General features: G+C 57.6%; 1 protein-coding gene across 15 annotated transcripts in view; it reads left to right on the plus strand.

The window, feature by feature from the left end:
* Positions 1-20,261, plus strand: part of EPB41L1 (erythrocyte membrane protein band 4.1 like 1) — a 67,887-nt gene that overhangs the window by 31,251 nt on the left and 16,375 nt on the right. For 7 of the 15 annotated variants that reach the window (XM_027888460.1, XM_027888456.1, XM_027888459.1 and 4 more), the window contains 14 exons: positions 6,325-6,517; positions 7,167-7,331; positions 9,801-9,905; positions 9,983-10,025; positions 10,643-10,718; positions 10,853-11,071; positions 11,155-11,242; positions 11,537-11,689; positions 12,441-12,538; positions 12,677-12,852; positions 13,275-13,423; positions 13,952-13,987; positions 15,829-16,020; positions 17,311-17,409. In XM_027888460.1, coding sequence (XP_027744261.1) covers positions 6,344-6,517; positions 7,167-7,331; positions 9,801-9,905; positions 9,983-10,025; positions 10,643-10,718; positions 10,853-11,071; positions 11,155-11,242; positions 11,537-11,689; positions 12,441-12,538; positions 12,677-12,852; positions 13,275-13,423; positions 13,952-13,987; positions 15,829-16,020; positions 17,311-17,409 — 1,773 coding nt within the window. In that variant the 5' untranslated portion in view covers positions 6,325-6,343. Of the gene's footprint in view, positions 1-1,256; positions 1,304-6,324; positions 6,518-7,166; positions 7,332-9,800; positions 9,906-9,982; positions 10,026-10,642; positions 10,719-10,852; positions 11,072-11,154; positions 11,243-11,536; positions 11,690-12,440; positions 12,539-12,676; positions 12,853-13,274; positions 13,424-13,951; positions 13,988-15,828; positions 16,021-17,310; positions 17,410-20,261 lie in introns of those variants that run through there. The other 8 variants (XM_027888465.1, XM_027888470.1, XM_027888461.1 and 5 more) reach the window with 5 other exon arrangements.

Below are 20,261 nucleotides of genomic sequence, written 5' to 3' on the forward strand. Positions count from 1 at the left end.
CCCTGAGGAGGGCTTGTGGGGAGGTCTGATGGGGCTCTGACCCAGTCCCTGCCCATCTGGTTCCCCCAGAGCAGATGTTCTTGGGTGAGGGGGCAGTCCCCAACTAATAGGTAGTGCTTGGAGAGCTCATATTGGTGAGCAACTGGGCAGTTGGGGCTAAACAGCGGTTTCTCCCTCTGCATCCGGTACAGCCACCCACAGAGGTGGGGGTGACTGTATCCTGATAGCTGGGAGTCTCCCAGCAAGTTCCCAGAATTTGTCTGGTTTGTGCTTCTTCCCCTGTGGTTCTTGATGGCTCAGTATGCCTGGGAGTTTCCATCAGTATGTGTCCAAACTACACTGTGGTGGATCCTATCTGGACACTGCTGCTCCCAGCAGACTGCCCACACCTGGTCAATATAACCCAGTCCCTGCCAGCCCTCATGGGCTGCTTGGGTCCTGGGGTGCTGGGCAGCACCTGCTGTCTGGCCAGTACCCCTGTGCATGTTCCTGCCTGTGCTCTGATTGTCCCCACTGCCCACTGATGGCAGGACCCTTCCCTCTTCACAGCGGGGTCAGTGCTGGGCTTCATGGACCCCCTGTGCTGTTGTGTTGCAGGGTACGAGCACCCCTGCAGTGCGTGGTCCCAGTGATTGCTCTGTGGTGTTGTCCCTTCCAGGGGACAAAGGGGGGATGAGGAGCTTTGTGCCCTGGGGACAGGGATGTGCTGGGTGTCACACTTGGCACTTCCCTCTGGATAGGGCTGATGAAAGAGCTTTTGTCCGGCCCCCACTGCTGAGACATCTCAGACCAGACTAACAGGGTGCTTGGGGATGTGGTTTGGAGGGTCACAGTGTTTTGCTACCACAGGACCCATGGAAGGGATGAGCGGGATGTAGGACAGTGCCAGGTTATCCTGGGGTGAAGATGTACAGTGGATCCAGCTCCCATGCAGGATCCAGCTCTCCTTCGCTGCCAGGGCATGAATGGGGAAGGATCCTGGCAGGAGTGCAGTCTGGTGCCTGGCCTGGAATGAGTCAGGTGTTTGCGGGCAAGGGAGGTGGTGGGGCTGGTGCCAGCATCCCAGTGGAATCCTCCTGCCCTGCCAAGGGCACTGGTGCAGGCCCAGGGCACCTGGGAGCAGGGAGCCTGACAGAGGGCTGGGAAGGCAGTCCAGCTCCCATCCTGTCTGCGGCTGCAGTGCACATCCATCCATCACTGCGCGGGGGGTGGGAAGAGGCGGCTCTGTATAAAGCGCTGCCTCGAACGCAGTGACAGCCCAGCGGGATGAGCTCTGCTGGAGCCATGGGAAGCTTGCACCGAGGTAGGGCCCCACCGTGGACAAAGCCACTGCACAATGCTCGGCGCTGCTGCTGATGCTCTGAACTTTAGCCAGCAGTGGGTGCCCTGGGGGAGCTGGGTGGGATGTGGGTCCTGGAGCCTGGGAGGGGGATGGTTGAACTTGCTCTTAGAGGTCTTTTCCAAACTTAGTGATTCTATGACAGGGCACTTTTAAAGCTGGGAAACTGCTCAAAGCACTGCAGATCTCTGCCTCTGCCAGTCACCGGTGAGGATAAGCGGGGTTAATTCTTCAGGAGCTGGGGATACTCTCTGTTTCTGATCCCCCTCTGCTGCAGAGCCTCACAGGAGAGCTGGGCTTCACTGCAGAGCATTTTGGGGATTTGCACGTCCTGTTCCGGGGGTAAGTGCTGGGGGGCAGTGGGCCTCAGGTTGGCAGCAGGGCTCAGGAGTGGCAGTGGGGCTCAGGGTGCCATATGTTGCCAGGGCTTTGGGGCTACTTTCCCTGTTTGCTCTTTCTTTGTCCCCAAAGAATCCCCAGGACTCCCCACCAGACTCCTCTCAGGTTTCCAGCATGGCTGCAAAGGCACTGCCTGTGCTCCTGTCCTGCCTGTCCCCTACCAGCTCAGCCCCTGCCCCGTCAGGGGTGCTGGGTGCCACAGCCCTGGTGAGCAGCTCTGTTCTTTGTCACACAGCCACTGCCAGCCCTGCAGGGTGCTCCCCATCTCTGTCTGTCAGCTATCTGTCCCACAGCATGGTGGGGGGCTTTGCCCCCAGGATCAGTCCCATGGGCCCTCGGTGGTGGTGAGGCAGGAAGGTGCTGGGGTGTTATCCAGCTCTGTGCACCCTAGTTGTGCCGGAGCCCGCGAGGCCCAGTTCAGGCACTCAGCATGGATCTGGGATCTGCCTAGGACTGTGAAGCCTGAGGTTAAACCTCAGGGATGGGCAGAAGCCTCGGCAGAGAGGGGGGCAGAAAAGAACCCAGTAGCAAAGAGGGATGCTCAGCCTTGGAAACCATCCTGGCAGCTGGGAGTGACTGGGCAGGGGAAGGGGAGAGCAGGCTGCAGCAAAACCTGCTTGGGGACGGCAGGGAAGGGAAGGTTCTGAGAGGAGAGCATTTTGGAGGCTGGAGCCAGGATGTGCTGGGGAAGTGCTGGGGCAGAGCATCTGGGAAAGCTGTGAATGGCTTGAAAGGGGAGGAAGAGGAAAACACCAAGGGAAGGAGGAGCAGGCAGGGAGATGATGGGAGGAGATTCCAGGTTTGACAAGCAGGTCTGCCTCTGATCCTGCTAAGGCTTTTTTTGCAGTCACCATTCCCACGTGCCTGTTCCAGTAGCCTGCAGCTCCATCTGGCTCCAGCCATTTCCCCTCAGGAGAACAAGCTACAGGGGTTGGTCCATAGGGGTCCAGCAGCAGCAGAATTGAGCCAGCCCTTGCTGGAAACTGGGCTTGTGCTGAAAACCTGGCCTTACTGAAAACTGTGTGGCACCGGGGCCCTCGGGTGCAGAGGAACCCTTCAGCCGTCATCCTGCACAGGGAAGGGACTGGGGGATGGTGTCCACTGCCTCCTGCCTGCTCCAGCTGCTGCCAGGCAGCTGCCAGCCTCAGCATGGGAGCTGCTCCAGCCCTAAAGCTGTCCACTCTCAAGGGGACATGCACGAGCAAGGCTAGGTGCTGGGAAGGGCTGGGACAGCCTGGCAAAGGCTCACACCCAACGGGATTGGGTCCTGCTCCTTCTGTGGGAAATATTTAGAAAAAAATTATTTGGGACAGCATCTCTATTTGTCTTTACCCAGTTGGCTGCAGTTGTGGTGTAAACCTCTTTTAAAGGTTTGTGGTGGAAATTGTCAGTGAAATTGTCCCTTTGGCAGCACGCTGGGACCTGTGCCCTTTCTCAACCCGTGGTCCCCCACACTGGAGTCTCCTGCATGGGGTGGGCAGCAGAAGCTGAGTTCTACATTCAGAAGGTGCTGTGTGATGGGCAGCACTCCACGGCTGCTGCGTGATGTCTGAGGTTTGCTTGCCACTTCCACATCAGGGGCAGCTCCTGCCTGAGCCACAGAGCTGCTCCCATGATAACCAGCATCTGCTTCTGGAGCTCTTGAATGCCACAGGAAAGGCCATGGGGGAAAAAATGGGGAGAAGGGGCTGAGGCAGGTTGCACTGGTTGCCTCACTGTGAATCTCAGAGAGCCTGAAGGTGCCCTCAGGGTGCTGAACACGCCCAACCTGGCCCAGGGGACAGTTGGGGTGCTGGTGGTCATGTTGGCCTTGGTGTCCTTCTCCCACAGGCCCAGACACAGATGACCAGGCTTCCATGGAGGGTGGCAGCATCCTACTACTGGCCAGAGCTCTAGGGGCTGGTGCCAACGTCCCCAGGGGCTTGGTGCTGCCAGGCTGGTGCTGACCCTTGGTGCCAGCCAGCCCTGAGCCCCCTGGCTGCCAGCAGCATTGAGGTGAGTGGCAGTGCTGGCAGAGCCCTGGTTCCGTGCTCTTGGCCTCTCCACTCAGCCCCAGTGTGGGCAGGGAACCCTAAGCAGCAGCACTGCCCACACGGCTGTGGCACCCACGCCCACCAGCCCCTGAATGCAGCCGTTGTGGCTGTGCCTGGAGCGTGGCGGTGCCAGTGTGGCCACTCCATCAGGGCTGTGCAGCTGCAGGGCTCAGCTGCAGTAGTGTCATGCCCAGGGCCACTGCCCCACTGCCAGCCCCAGCTCCCTTGGGGCAGCTCCCTGACCCTTGTACCCCGGCAATGACCTTCCCCACCATGGCTGCAAGGTGAGAGACTGAGGGGCTCCCTGCTCCTCCTGAGCCTCCAAAGTTTGGAGGGGCTTGATCCTCGCTCTGTGTTCCACACTGCTGGGGCAGGAGCAATGCCACAGAGATGGGCTCAATGGGCCCTTTCTGGGCTGGGATCCATCGGGGCTGGAGTTTCCTCTGTGTCTGTACAGAGCCCTGTGTCTCTGCCCAGGCACAGAGACAGGTGGTACTGCAGGAGGGAAGAGCATGCAGTGGGAATTACTGGGGCCAGGGAAAGGGGACTGTGGCCAGGGTTCTAAAGCAGGGTTGCAGGAGAAACCAGGCCATGGTGGGAGCAGGGAGATGGTCCCTGGGGGTTTGCCAGGCTGCTTTACCCGGGCTCTGCCACCCTGGCACTGCTGTGTTGTGCTCTCACTGACGGTAGTCAGGGTCCCTGGGTCAGGCTCCTTGGTTGGGACTGGAGCTTAATATGCAAAAGTAGGTCTAGCTGGGCAAGATGGGATGAATTCCTAGCCTACTACCCTTAAAAAAAGCCCTCATTTCCTCAGGGATCAGTGCTTCCCACTGCAGAGAAAAAGCAGTTTGGAAGAAAGTTTAGAAACCTTGAGTGAAAAATTCAGCGTATTTTTGGCCCAAAGGGATGGTTATCATTTTAGAGATTTCATATTGATTAAAAAATTCACACACTGAGATCCAAGCAGAAGCACTTAGGAATGATCCACACAGGGAATGGAGCTGGGAGCGTGCAACTGCTTGAATTTGCAGGGGAAAAACAGCAGCCCTATTTCCTCTGTGGAAAAAGGAATCCACTGGTGACCTTTGAAAGCTTCTGGTGCCCTTGGCCAAGCAGTGGGGTCTGTCAGGAAGAGCTGAGCTGATGCTGCTCAGGGGCCTGTGGCAGGTTGTCCTGCCTGTCGTGGCCTGGAGAGTGTGGCCCTGGGGCAGGGGTGTGAAATCCTGGGCCTTTTGGTGTGAACAGAATCCCTCTGTGGTGACCACACAGCCAGCATGGCCAGCAGCAGTGTCACTGACCTCTGTGCATGGAAGGGGGATGCTCCCAGATGCTCCTCCACTGCCAAGTCTGGTGGCAGGAGGCAGAGGCTGCCTCCTCTGTCTTCTCTATCACCTCTTCTCTGTTCCCTCTCACCCCTGAAATCAGTTTTAGCCATTTTTCTGGGTAAAGTTTCACATTTTCCCACTGCTGAAGACACCTGAAGGGCAGTGGAGGGACAGGAGCTGTGGTGTGGGGTGGGTTTGCTCTGTAACAGAGTGTCAGAAAGTCCATGGGTGACACCGAACTGAGCCTGAGCAGTGCAGTGGATCTACCAGGGATGTGGCATCCAGAGGGACCTGGGCAGGCAGGAGGAGTGAGCTCATGTGAGCCTCATGCTGTTCAACCAGGGTTGAGAGCAGCCCTGGGGAAAGGGACTTAGAGGTGCTGGTGGGTGACAAATTGGATGTGACTTGGCCATATGTGCTGGCACCCAGAAACCAGTCATGTCCTGGGCTCATCCCACACTGTGGGCAGCAGGTGAGGGTGGGATTCTGCCCCTCTGCTCTGCTCGAGTGAGACCATGTTGCTGAGCATCCCAGCATAGAAACTGCCTTCCCCTCACTGTTCCAGGCCCTGGGTTTGTTTTTGCATCATGCACTGAACAGACAGCTGGGGCTGGAGGCAGGAAACCTGCCACTCCTCAGGGTTCCACGCTGACCATGGGAACCCAGCACACTGCTGCTGCTGGGATGGCCAGAGGGGAACAAACCAGCCAGCCTGGATGCAATCCGTGGAGTTGTCCATGTTTGCCATTTCCTGCGTCAGTGCAGGCTTTCCCCTGACTCACAGCCTGTTTTTTCCTCCCACTCCAAAAAACATGAGTGAAGATACCAATAGGCACAGGGGAGCAGGGGGTCAGGGCAGCCTCACTGCCCACTGTGAGCGCAGAGATGGGGCATGAGCTGTGCCCTACCTGTGGTGCATCCCTCTCACTGGGCAGCAGATCCATGAATGTACAGGGAGCGGAGGTCTGGCAGAGTATCCAGGGAGCTGGGATCTGGCAATGGATCTGTGCATGGACAGGGAGCCGGGATCTGGCATCAGATCCATGAGTGGACAGGGAGCTGGGGTCTGGCAGCGAATCCGTGCATGCAGGCAGTGGGGCAGAGATGGGCTTGTCCCAAGCCTCCCATGCAGCCAGGGCATCCCAGCTGCTAGCTGCCTAGCCAACATCCTCCATGCCCATGCGACCCCAGTGACACCTCCTGTCTCTCCCTCGGCTGGCGGTGGCAGGGCGGGGTGACCAGCAGCCATGACGACGGAGACGGGCCCCGGGTCGGAGGTGAGGAATGCGCAGGAAGAGGCTCCGCAGCAGCAGCTGGAGGCGGCTGCCCACGGCCCCACCGCAGCCCCCAACCCCGCCGGCCGGGACAGCGACGCCAATGAGAAGCCCGGGGCACAGTCCGATGCCCGAAATATGGAGCCAGTGAGTGGGTGACAGCCGGGTGCCACGAGAGGCAGGAGGGGGAGGCGCAGCAGAGGAGAGGATGTGCCGCCGCTCACTGCTGTCCATCGCTGTGGCCTTGCTGCGGTGCGGGGGCTGCAGGAGCCCAGTGAAGTGGGCACATCCCTTGTACCTGAGGGGAATGTACCGGAGGGCAGCCCCCTCAGCCAGCTCTGCCAGCTGCCTGCACAGCTGCTCACACGGCTCCTTGCAGGCAGGGCAGGATAGGTGTAAGGAGTCGTGTGGCAGCCTGAAATGCTGATGAGGCTAGGAATGGCAGTGCTGGTCGGGGCACAGGGAGGGAACAAGTGGTCCCGTGTCCCCTACTGAATTGCCCTCGGCAGGGCTGGGAGCAGCGGCTGCACCCGCTATTGGCTGCAGAGCTGCCAGGGAGCTGAGCTGTTGGGCAGGGAGGTTTTGGGTGCTGAACTGACCCCCAGGTGGCCATTTTCCAGGGACCTGGCTTCTGCTGGCAGTGTGGGTTGGGAAAACTAGGCTTGACTGGGGACTACCAAGAGGTCATCAGCCTCCCTGCCACCAGCTGCCCTGCTCTGTCTGCTGTGGAGGGCTTTCCCCCTCTGTGTGTCCATCCTGGCAGTGGTGCCAGGTAACCTGTGTTTCCCTGTTCCAGGGCACAGACATGGAGGACAAGGACTACAGTGAGACAGATGGGCTCTCTGACAAGACAACCCCCAGCAAGACCCAGAAGTCACCCCAGAAAACCACCAAGAAAGTGAAGAGTGCCCTGTGCAGGGTGACCCTGCTTGATGCCTCCGAGTATGAGTGTGAGGTGGAGGTGAGTCTTGGCTTTGAGGGGCTGTGCTAGTACCAAGGAGGGGACACTCTCAGCCCAGGGACTCTGCCCAGCCCAGCAAGTCCCCATGTCAGGGCTCTTCCAAGTAGCTTTGTAGTACATCTCTCCTAGGGAAAAGCATCCACAGAAATAGCCATTTAAGCTGAAATTTCAACATAAGGAAAAAATCTAGAAAGACAGACCCCAGCAGGGAATTTCAGCCCAGTAAAGACAAATTTGGCAGCTACTCACAACAAAAAACAATGTCCAAATTGGAAACTTAATGGCTGGGGGTAGAGCTCTGCCTGACAGTGTGTGCACCAACACACCCTGTGCCAGCATCTCCAGAGCACATCTGCGCAGGTGTTGTGTGTGCCACGGGTATCTGTACATGTGTTGGTGCAAAGGAGCTGACATGCAGGGTCCCTCCTGGCTGCCCCAGGTGGTTTTGTGTCCATCTTCTCCGTGTTCATCATCTTCTCCCTTGCTGTCCCTCCCCATGGAGCTGGTGGGCCAGTGAGCACACGGGAAGGTAGTGCCATGTGTGTGCATGTGCACATGAGGGTGAACACAGGTGGACATCCTTGTGGCTGCATCCTCATGCATGCAGGCAGGGCAGGGTGCACAGACAGGTGGTCCAGCTCTGGGTCTGAGGGCACCCACTCATTAGCCGTCATCACAGGCACATGGCATGGGCATGCACGAGTGTCGGTGGGTGTGCACTGGGTGTATGTTCCCTGGTAGTGGGTGTCACTGCAGGGACGGATGGAGGGGACAGGACCACAGGGAGGGGAGAGGGGGACAGGTGCCTGGCACTGGCTGCAATGAGGGATGGAAGGAGCACCTGTTCCCATCTCCAGCATTCAGCGCTGTCTCCTGCCTGCAGGCTGGGAAGGCAGCACTGCTCCAACCTGCGACATGAACCCGGAGGGAGGGAGGGGCATTTTTAGGGACTAGCAACTTTGCTTAAAAAATAAAAAGCTGAGGTTGTTCAGAAGCAGAAGTTCGAGAGCTTTTTCCAGGGAGACCTTTGCCCTTGCTCTGCACACGGATGTTTGCTGGCAGTAGCTCAGAGCTGGCTGCATGGAGAGGATCTGTATGCAGGTCATGGCTGATCCACGTCTCAGCTGTGTGGGATTAATGAATGTAGGGAGTGTGGCTGCCTGAGAGGAGGGAGCACCCCGAGGAAGCCGGGGGAGGGGTCCCTGCCCATGGCACAGGTAGTAGAGCCTTTGATCTCTGTGCTGCAGCAGCCCTGGCTGCCACTTCAGTCGTAAAATCGTTCATAGAGCTGTAGAGGAATGAGTTGGCAGCAAGATAAAAAGCTTCCCAAAGAAGGAAAGGAGCAGAGTACCCCAGGGAGCTCACAGGGCACAGGGGCAGCTCATGAGCCCCAGTGGGGTCATCCTTCCCCTGGCTCTTCCCAGAGCACTAGCCAAACAAATGGGGATGCCAGGAGAATCTCAGTCACAGGTGCTGGCAGAGCAGAGCAGAGCAATGCACCTTTCCACATTGCCCAAGGATGGGGTCAACTTTTAGACAGGTGCTGCTCTCTAAAAAAGCCATCTGGGGCACAGAGGAGAGGGTTAGGGGAAGAAAGTCCAGCGCTGCATTTCTTCTTTTTTCTGGCAGATGCTGTTGGAATAGTTGTGCCTTTTCCCTATGTTTTAATTAAACCTTAATTCAATCAAAATCAAATGGGGAAGTAAAACTGTTCAGTGTGACACCCCAGCATGTGCCATGGGTGAGCCCCTGCCTTCAAACCCAAGTCGGAAGGAGGGAGAAGACCCAGGAAGGTTGATGGCAAGTGTCGGAAAAGCTTTGGAGAGCAAGCAGGAGCCTGTGCTGTGCTGCTTGCTGTTCTGGGCTGCCATCCTAGGGGGCACCTGGTAAAGGTGCTCTGGTAAATGGATGTCCTGGAGAGGAGAGATTGGAGATGGGAGTTGCCAGACTGGAAATAGGGGAGATACACATGTGGAAAGGGTTGTTCTTCAATGTCCATGAGGGAGCCTGGGCCTCACTGCCACTGGTAACAAAGGGAAATCTGGGGGAATTCAGTTCCCATCCCTCAAAGTGTTCAAGACGGGGCTTAGACCTGGTCTAGTGGAAGGTCTCCCTGCCCATGACAGGGGAGTGAAACTAGACAATCTTTAAGATCGCTTCCAATGCAAACCATTCTGGGATTTGTTTATACCACGGGTGCCCTCCATTGCTGCATGTGAGCTGGGCTCTTGGTGGCTCTCATTTTTCCACGCTCTGCTTGGGGATCCTGCCACTACTACTACCAGCAGTCCATCCCTGCAGCCCTGGGACCACCCGAGTGTCCCCAAATTGGTGCAAAGCCCAGGTGATCCCAGGGCTGCAGGGATGGGGCATGGGGAAACCCACTGCCGGATGAGAGCACCTCTTGAGGGTCACCTGAAGGGTCTCCCTTGAGTCAGCTCACCATCAGCCTCTCCATGTCTCTGACAGAAACACGCCCGAGGCCAGGTCCTCTTTGACATGGTGTGTGAGCACCTCAACCTCCTGGAGAAGGACTACTTTGGCCTCACCTTCTGTGACTCAGACAGCCAGAAGGTGAGCATGGCGGGGTCCCTCTACAGCTGCCCCTTGCATAGTGGGGACCCCCCTGACCAGCTGTCTCCTTGTTGCAGAACTGGTTGGACCCCTCCAAGGAGATCAAGAAGCAGATCCGCAGTAAGTGCCCAGGGAGAGTCCATCCTTCCCAGCCCTAGGGTATCCCATGGAGCTCCAGGATAGCTCAGCTGTGGCTGTCCTTCTCACCTGCCCTGGAGAGGACCTTTAGCAGCTGGCCTGGGGACAGGGATTGCTGATGCTCATTCAGCTAAGTGTTACCCACCTCTCCTCTCACAAAGGACCCCATCTCTGCCACCAGAGCTGAGACATGGGGCCTCTCTGGGCCCCACTTGCCCTGAGCAGAGAGAACAGGGGGGAAAAGTGGGGGTCCTTGCTGGGACAGGTCCTGGGGCCTTTGCCCATGATGTTGCATTGCTGGGATGGCAGAAGGGCTGTAGTCCAAGGTGTCATCTTCTGGGACACAGGAGGCTTTTGCTGTGACAGTGATACTGAGACAATGATCAGGAGCTGATGGCTTTTGAAGTTGTGATGCTTTTCTCTCCCCAGCCATTTGGAAGGATTACCCAAGTTGTGCTGGTGTCCCAAAGGCTGTGCTCCCAGAAACTTTTGGAGCCTCCTATCCCTGCCTTGTGCCAGGCTTAGGGGATGCATGGATGCTCCTGTATGCTGTGTGCAGCCTCATGGGTGCTGTCCTGACTGCCCTCTCCACTCTCTAGGTGGGCCCTGGAACTTTGCCTTCACTGTGAAGTTCTACCCTCCAGACCCTGCCCAGCTCACAGAGGACATCACAAGGTGGGGACCACAAACCTCCTTCCTGTGGATCCCTGGCCTGCTTTGAGGGGAACACATCTCCCTCCCAGGTAGCCCCAGCCTGCTCGGGGGGCACATGCCCTCACCCCCCTCTCACCCCCTGCCCCCTCCTGCAGATACTACCTGTGCCTGCAGCTCCGTGCAGATATCATCACCGGGCGCCTGCCCTGCTCCTTCGTCACCCATGCCCTGCTGGGCTCTTACGCCGTCCAGGCCGAGCTGGGCGACCACGACACCGAGGAGCACGTGGGCAACTATGTCAGCGAGCTCCGCTTCGCCCCCAACCAGACACGGGAGCTGGAGGAGCGCATCATGGAGCTGCACAAGACTTACCGGTGAGCTCCAAGAGGGGATGGCTGTGGAGAGCCCTCACCTAATGGGGCACCCAGCCACATGACCCCTCTCTGTCTCTCTGCAGGGGAATGACCCCTGGGGAAGCAGAGATCCACTTCCTGGAGAATGCCAAGAAACTCTCCATGTATGGGGTGGACCTGCACCATGCCAAGGTATGTGGCCATGGAGCTCCCAGAGCCATGGTCAGCACCATCTCACCCTGCTCCTGCACACCCCTCCTGCCCACCCTTTCCTCCCACAGTGAAGGCTCAGCGAGGACACTCTCCTAGCAGGGCTCTGGGTGGCTCTGAGTGTCCCCATGTTGGACCAGAGGAGCTCCAGAGATCCACCAGCTTGGGGTTCAGGGCCCCCATAGCACCCAGCAGGAGGGAGCATGGCACTGTTGGCCAGGCTGGCTCTTGCTTCACTAACTGAACTGTTCCCTCCTGTCCCCTTCCCTCCTCCAGGACTCAGAGGGAATTGACATCATGCTGGGTGTCTGTGCCAATGGCCTCCTCATCTACAGGGACCGGCTGCGCATCAACCGCTTCGCCTGGCCCAAGATCCTCAAAATTTCCTACAAGAGGAGCAACTTCTACATCAAGATCCGCCCGGGTGAGGTGGGTGCCAGGTGCCCATGTAGCCCTGGGACACAGCAGGGTGCTTGTACTGTGGGACTGGGGCTGATGGTGGGCACTGAGGCTGATGGTTGGGGATGTCCTCACCTGGCTCCAGCCTCTATCCCAAGGTCCCACATAAATGACCACACTGGCCAAGAGAGCGCATCTCCTGTGGCGTGGATTTTCTTGCCTATGCTCCATGACTTCAGCAGCTGAGGGACCCCAGTTTCCCATCTCTACCCGACAGACACCATGACCCTGCTGGTGTGGGGGGTTTGCCCAGAAAGGGGAGTTGAGGGCCATTTTTGACGTCTCTTCACAAAAAAAAAAAGTCAGGATATTTTTTCATTCATTTTCAGACTTTATTTTCACTCTCCTATGTGCACTGGTGGGAGAACGCATTTCCACCCACGTGTTCCAGCAGGCTGGAATGACAGCACATCTGAAAGGAAGAGTGATATCCTCACACCAAAACAACTGTAAAAGCTTTTGTTTCTTGGAGGAATTTATCTTGCACTGATAAGCCATTTACAGCAGAGGGAAGTGCTTAGGCCGGAGGTGTAGGTGGTGATCCCATCACCCTCCTGGGTGGCACGGACCTTCCCAGCACAGCTTTGAAGAGGACTTTTGGGATTTTTTTGTGTGATCAGGGCTCCTTCCAGGGGAGCCTGAGGGCTTTGGCAAGGTCCTATCCCATCATGTCCCCTAGGGCAGGATCTGCCTGTAACAGCCTATCTCTGTCTCTCCCTAGTATGAACAGTTTGAGAGCACCATTGGCTTCAAGCTGCCCAACCACCGCTCAGCTAAGCGGCTCTGGAAGGTCTGCATAGAGCATCACACCTTCTTCAGGTGAGGACACCTTCTCCAGGGCTCCCTTCTGGGAGGCAGACGTGCTTCTGCTTCTGTTGCAGTGGGTACATGTGGGGCACAGTGCCAGGGGGGCCTGGCTGGGATTTGCTGACAGCCCTCTTCCCCTCTGACCCCTAGGCTGGTGTCCCCAGAGCCACCCCCCAAGGGCTTCTTGGTGATGGGCTCCAAGTTTCGGTACAGTGGGCGGACGCAGGCGCAGACGCGACAGGCCAGTGCCCTCATCGACCGCCCAGCTCCCTTCTTCGAGCGCTCCTCCAGCAAACGGTACACCATGTCTCGCAGCCTTGACGGAGGTATGCCCCAAATTGGGGAGGGGGAGGGAGATTGGTCTGCTGGCGGGAGCAGTGGGGTGCTGCTTGGCTTGGTTCTACTTTGCCTCACTGAGTTGAGCAGGGTCACAGCAGCATTGGGCTTCCTTCTGGGGACTGTCCCCAGTCTCATTCCCATGGCAGAGGGTCTGTCCTCACCCCAAATGGTAGCTCAGATTGTGTGTGAGCAGGGGGATGTGGCAGGGCTGGGGTTGGGCAGCCTGGGGACACCTTCCCTCCAGCTCCCTGTGCCTTAGGACGCCTGGGACCATCTGTCCCTGCTGCAGGGCGTTTGGGGCTACTTTACCCCAGGGAAGAGCTGGCAGGGTAGGGGCAGGGGATGGGGGCATGAGGGAGGAATGGAGGTGGCAGGGCTTGCAGTGACCTGGGCTGTCCCCCACGGGCAGAGTTCTCTCGTCCAGCCTCCGTCAGTGAGAATCATGATGCTGGGGCAGAGGGTGAGAAGCAGGACGAGGACGGTGAGTTTGGCAGCAGGAGACAGTCTGAGATGGAGGATGAGGAAGTGACCACCCCGACGAAAATCAAGGAGTTGAAGGTACAGCCGAGGTGGGCAGAGGAGGGTGGGGATGGAGGGATAGGCAAACAGGGAACTAGGCACAGGCAGCAGGGCTGGGCTGCAGGCAGGAAGGGTCACCTCTCTGCACAGTCCCCTGCAGCCCTGTCTGTGTCAGCTGAGCCCCAGGCTAGTGGGACCTCTGGGATATGGCTCTTGGCCCCACCAGTGGAAGTGGGGTGGTCAAAGGTGTTTGGTTTAACTGATTCCCCAAAACCCTCCAGGTGGTCTCAAGGGTCATCTCCAGGCAGGGCTGGATCTGGGAACAGTCCAGTTCTGGGACAGGGATGGGAGTGGAGGTAGGCCAGGAACGTGGGTGCCCGCTCATTCCACCCACTGCCCTTGCACAGCCCACCCACTCCCTGCCCTGGTCCTTGGGCTGTCCCAGCCCATTTTAGCCTCACTTCGAGGGGAGGGGGTGTCCCTACCAGCCCATCAATTTAACTATGATGTTTGTGACAAATTCCTTCGTAACCTGCTGGTTACTTTTAACCCTCTCTTTGCTGCCAGCCGGAGCATGAAACAACCCCCAGGCACAAGCAGGAGGTATTCTCTGTCTGGAGTATCTTAGTCCTCATTGGTGCATCATATTGTCCATCCTTCCCAAAACAACTCCATGTGTCACCCTATTTACTGGAATACAAGATGCACCGGGCAGGGGGTTGGGTGCTGGAGGAGCCTGATGAACAGACAGCTGGGGATGAGCCCAGCGCACGTGGCATCTTCTATCCCACTAAGTAAGGTGGTCCTGATCCTACCTGTGAGCAAGAGCCCTCCCAGGGGCAGGAGAGCCCTTGGCCCATTGGGGTGACCTGGCTTCTGTTCGTGTTACTGCCCTGCCATATCCTTGCCTTGTGTCTCCTGTGCAGCTGGTCCCATCGCTCCCGCTGCCGCCCTGACCCATGCTCTGCTCTTGCCTGACCCAAACTGACTCATCACTGCCCTGCCTAGGGGCTCCACTCTCCTGCAGCCCCCCACTCCCCACAAAAGCCAGGCTGGGGCTCCCCACAGCCCTGCGGCTGCCATCCCACGCTCGTGGGGCAAAGGGGCTCTGAGCTGCCTCTGACACCCACCCGGTGTCTGCCCACCCTGAGAACTGGCTGTGCAGAGAACAGGGAAGCTGAGCCCTCCCTGCACAGACTGCCATGTCCAGAGTGGCCCCATCCAGAATGATTCATCCTGGCCTAAAATCCACAGTCGCTACCTGGGAGTTCCCCCTCCAGTTACAGTGGGATGTAGATCTTCGCTGCAGCTGTTGATGGGAGCAAGCATGGCTATGTGATGGGGTTGTCCACACTGGCACCACACAGCCTCACTGTCCTGCTCAGCACCACAGGGCAGACCCCGCCAGGGCAGTGGGCAGTGGGCACCAGTCCCAGCCCCCCCGCCCACCTCATTGCTTCCCCACTGCATGTGCATGTGCTGCACCCCGGCCCGGCACACCCTGAGCCCAGAGGTGGGCACACCTGAGCTCTCCATGGCTCACACACGTGGGTCCAGGTCAGGAGTTTTCCTGAGTTGTGCCGAGCCTTCAGGATCTGGGAAATTTGGTGGGCTTTTTCCTAAGACTCTAATGGGTCTCTGGGCTGTTGCTGACAAGGTACTGGGGAGGTATTCAGGTGCCTCCTTTCAAACCTCAGAAGAGGTTTGAGTTTGGGTTGGAAGCAGAAACCAGGGTTCCTGCTCGGAGCTGGTTTGCCCACCTCTGTGGCAGGACGAGGGGGCCACCCTGGAGCCTGGGCCCCTGCTATGTCCTGCTCTAACACCTGAACCCCACCTTGCACTTGAGTACTCTGAGCTGTCCTCTCTCCACAGCAGGTCACACCCACCCCACCCCAGGCTGGTCCATGGGGATCCAGGCTTGGATCCATGTTGGACATCCCTGTCCAGGTCTTGACCTCCAGCCCTGTGTCAGAGCCCATTTCAAAACAGCTCTGCTGGAAATGTCAGTCACCTGCCCTGCTGGGACAGAGCCTGGAGCTCCCTTTGAGCCTGGCATCAGAGAAGAGCAGAGGAGGCTGCTCGTGTTTCCAGCAGGGCCCCATCCCTTGCTGATCCCAAGGGAGAGCCCACTCTCCTCTCCAGGAGGCTTAGTTTGTCCTCAGCCAGGAGGATGTGGAGTCCTGGAGATGCTGCCAGGACATGCTGTGCCCTTCCCCTGCTATGTGTGTTTGGCTCTCTGCTGCCTTTCTGCTGCTTCCTGCAGTGAAAGAGCTGCTCCCCCTCCTAGTGAGACCTGCAGACCAGAGGTCTCCAACACGCTCCTCATTTGGCTACTCAGACTAAATTCTAGCCCAGCATGAAGCAAACCCTCCCAGTGCCCCTGCTCATCCCTTTGGCCTTGGCTGCTGTTTTAATCACTGCTCCCTTCCTCTCTCCTTCCCAAGTTTTTAGACAAGCCAGAGGATGTTTTGCTGAAGCATCAGGCCAGCATCAATGAGCTGAAGCGGACCCTGAAGGAGCCCAACAGCAAGCTGGTTCACAGGGACCGGGACAGGAGGCTGCCTTCCTCACCAGCCTCTTCCTCACCCAAGCATGAGGATGAAACGCCAAAGGGAACACCCGAAAAGGCCAGTGAGGTTTGTTCTGCTGCTTCTCTTACAGAGGGGATCAGGATCCCGTGGGGAGGTGTCCCTCAGCTCTGGGGCTCTGCTCCTGTGCTGCCCCAAGGAAGCACGGTGGGAGTGACATGTTGGGGATACAGGGTGCAGGGGCAGGTGTCTCTAAGTTTTGTATCACAGTAACCATTTTTACACTGCCGGTGGGAATCTCTCTGTGTGCCTGGGTGTTGCAAGGGACTGAACAGTCTTCCTCTGGAGGTGTTTGGGGAGTACCTGAGAGTACTGTTAAAGGAAAAGGGCTTCCGTGTGGAAGGAATTGGCCCATGAGATAGGGTTTTCCTCACCCCTCACACCAGCAGCCTGCAGGGCAGTGGTGGTGCAGCTTCTGCCTGAGGGTGTCTTGAGCAGAGTGGGACCAGGCACCTGCACAGAGGCACCCTGTTGTGCTCTCAGCAGCAGGAACTGGGTGGTTTGAGGAGGTGGAGGGTGAGGGGTGCCGTGCTGGCATCCCACATGCACATCTTCCCCTTTGGGTGTTCTGCCTGCTGGCTTTGCACTGGGACCATGGGGGTGATAGGAGGGTGCTGGGATTGGGGTGCCAGGATAAAGCCCCCAGTGCTGCGTGAGGGATGTGGATGTGGCACAGTTGGGTTCTTTGTAGCCTGGGGTCCTGCTGGGCTTGGTCAGGCAGTGTGTGGCAAGAGTGTCCCCACTGCCAGTCTGGATGCTCTCCCTGCCAGGAGCCCTTCCTCCTTGCTCTCCCCTCCAGAGCCAGCTCTGTGCCCACAGCAGTGGCGTGACTCTGGGCAGAGTGGGTGCCACACACAGGGGCTGCTCTGCCCTGGCTGCCCTCCCACCCCGGGACAGCCTTGCCATGGGGCTGGGCTGTGGGGAGGGCATGGGGCGCTGTGGGTGGCTGGGCTGGGGTCTTTCTGCAGGGCATTCAGAACATGCCTGTGTGCCTACTGGTGCCCAACACTGACTGGAGACCAAGGGCTGCAGGGTGGGCTTGTGCCCCCCCCCCATCAAAATGATCAGCTGGGAAGAGGAAGAGGCACTTCACCCCACATCTCTGTTACCATCAGATGTATCCAGTGCAATGTGAATGGAGCATCTAATGCTGGCACAGCTGTGACCTCTGTCCATCTATCTGTCCATGCATCTGCCCATCCATCCACCCACCTACCCACCCTTTGTTCCTTCATTCCTTCTCAAATTCTCTCTTTCTCTCTCTCTCTTTCTTTGTCTCTGTCTCTCTCTCTCTCTCTCTCTCTCCCCATGGGTGCTGGGGTTTCCGTGCTGGCACAGACGATGGAAGAGGACAACCTAGACGATTTTGCATCAGAGCATGGAGCTTCCCTAAGCATGGAGTCTTTCACGCAGAAAAGCCTTGTCTCCTCTCCTGAGGTTGTCACTATCCTCTTCTCCCCCCACTTCTTGCTTTCGCATTCTGCCCCCATCACTGTGGGAGTCCCCAGCCTGCCAAGGGGGCTCGTGCCCTGTTAGCAGAGCTTGAGCTGTTTGCTGCCCCCCAGGGTGGGTCTCCTCTCTGGTGACAGGCAAGACCCCTCACGGGACGGGGCTGTTGGTGAAACCTACTCCCCTGACTGTTCCCGCTGGGCTGTGAGAGGGGGCCCTGGAAAGACGTCCCAGTGCAGCCCTGCTGGGTGTGGGGCTGTGCTGGAGCCCACTGCTGAGGATCCCAAGGCAGGGGTGACCCAATGACACAGGCACTCTGTTGGTGGCTGCTCCAGGTCCAGGCAGGCAGCCTCAAGTGGTTCTTAGCAATCCTTTGTGCTTTCCTTCCACTTGGGCTGCAGTTAGGGTTCCCTGGGCCCAGGAACCCTGAAAAAGGGCATCTCTGGAGGCATCGTGCCTGTGCGCAGCAGGGTCATACTGCCGTCAAAGTCCTCACGTGGTGCCCATGGGTGAGGAGCATGGGCTCTTGGCTCTGCTTGTGTGCAGGTTTATCTCAGACGAAGGGATGTTTTCCTGGACCTTCAGGGACCAAAAGTGGTACCTTCACTGAGCAGGAGCAAGCTGGTGTTTGAACTTGGGTTCTGGTGCATTGGCCACAGGCCCCAGGGATTGGCCCAGTGGTCCTGGGGAGCACATCCTGCCTGAGTGCCCCAGGGAGTGGCAGAGGCAGCATGGGGGAGGGGTGGTAGATGAGGCAGGGGCAAGGCTGTGTGCACTGTCGTCTCCCATTGTCTGTGCAGAAATTGCCAGCGTGGGCAAGAGCCTGAACCTGGGCTGACTGGAGCAGTCCCTAGGAGACAAGATGGGTGTGAGGGAGGCTTGGACACAGCCTTGGACTTCAGTAGGGGCTCTGCAGCAGTGTCTCCTGGTCATTGCTGGCACTCCCTGTGTGCCAGTATTTCAGAGCTGGAGGACAGAAACAGCAGAAGTGAGGTCCACACACATTTCTGGATTCAGAGTCTTGTCCTCTGCTCCCCGGAGACCCTCAGGGTGGCAAGTATTCATCTGCAGGTGCCATGGTGGCCTCACCAGTGATTTCTCTCCAGGCATCAGTGGCTGAGACTCAGCAGTTGACATGTGGGAACTTGTCCTCCCCTGGCCGGTGGTCTCCATGGGGAATTCATGGCCCCAAGAGGGGATGGGATGAGGACAGCACATCTGCAGAGCTTGAAACTCTCATGACAGCCAGAAAGTCCCTCAGTGTCCATGGGCTTCAGGCCCTCTGAGATTAAATGGTCTATCACCCCTAGCCATACGTGTTGACTCTTCCGTCCATCCCTCTGTCCCCACTGCTGCTGGAGGACTGGAATGCTGCACTGTGAGGCGCCAGGAGCCTCTCCAGCTTCAGGTGGTAAAGCAGCCCCATGTGTTGTCTCAACATCTCAGATTCCCTCATTCTTGCCACAAGGCTTGTGCTTTCCTCTTGGGTGAGCTGAGACTTCCTGAGAGCAAAGAACAGAAGAGACATTGAAAGATCTGAAGGGAGAAGCCTCCTGCATGCCCTAGGCTCTGCTAGGTTGTGGCCCTCATTGGCAGGGGCAAAGGCTGTCTCTGCTCCCTGATATCACCTCTTTCCACTCTATCAGCTTGCACTCCTGTGATGCGCAGGCCACAGTAGGAATTGCCTTTCTGTTCCTAGAGCAGATGAGTTGGGGGGAGAGAGGGCAGGGAAGTGTGAAAGTAAATTATCCCTTGGGAAGTCAAGGTTGGTTTACGGACAGACCCTTCCCGGCATCATCACTTCTGAACCTCAGCTCTGCCTTGTCACATACTCTGTCTAGCCAGCCGACTGACCTCCAGAGCTCCACAAGTTCTCTGCTTTCCTGGAGGACATGCCCAAGTAACCACATATTTGCTCCAAGAGTCCTCAGGCTCTGGAGACACAAAGGCTGCCACAAACTGTGGAACCGGAGCTGTGGCCAGAGTTGGCATTAAGCCCTCTGGAGCAGAGTTCAGTCAACTGCTGCCTCACACCACAGAGTACCTGACTGTTCCCTTGGACTGGGCTGTGCTCATCCCAGAGTCTGAGAAGGAAGCCGGTTTGGAAATAAATCTGAAGCTTTGGGGTTTTCCTTACTGGTGAAGAGGTGCTGTCATGGATGAAGACACTGTTCCAGGCTTCAGCAGAGGTTTTGATCTACAACATCTATCTCAGTCCTTAACTCAGAGAAAGAGCTCAAAGGAATTCATCTCTGCCCAGGGAAGGTCTCTTCCAAAAGACTGGTTTGCAGCTAGCGAAGAAGCACGAGAGGGCTTTGCTGAGGAAATTTGTATGTGTGCCCACAACCTATCCATCCTTGTCCTGACTGAGACAGGGTTCAGCAATGGGAACACAGGGCAGGAGCAGGAGAGAAACTGCTGCACCCTCAGGAAAGTGGGCAGTCTCCTGGCTGAGTTGCCCATAAGCATTGCTGCTGAAGGGGAGGATGTGGTGAGGGAATACCAGAGGCCAGCCTGGGCATTCCAGCAGCCCAGCAAGCTGCCCAATTAGGGATGATGCTGCTGTTACAGGTCAGACCTGGCTGTGAACATCCAAGGTGCAGCCTGGTGCTCGTGGCAGGCACTGACAGGCTCTATTGTGATTTTCGTGGACTAAGAAGAAACAAAAACTGCGTTGGAGGCAGGTCTGGAGGAAGGGACCAGGAGAGCAGACGGTGCTTGAGAGTGCACCGTGATGGGATATCGGAGAGGCTGGTGCAAATGATGCTGTGGGGAGGTGGGGGGATGGGTCTGCTTCAGACCTGGCTGCTCAGCAGGGTGGCCTGGCCAGGCAGGGTGCA

This window comes from Empidonax traillii, unplaced genomic scaffold, assembly GCF_003031625.1.
Source record: "Empidonax traillii isolate 1590-97213 ecotype Southwest subspecies unplaced genomic scaffold, ASM303162v1 scaffold239:size738852, whole genome shotgun sequence".
Lineage (NCBI taxonomy): Eukaryota > Metazoa > Chordata > Aves > Passeriformes > Tyrannidae > Empidonax > Empidonax traillii.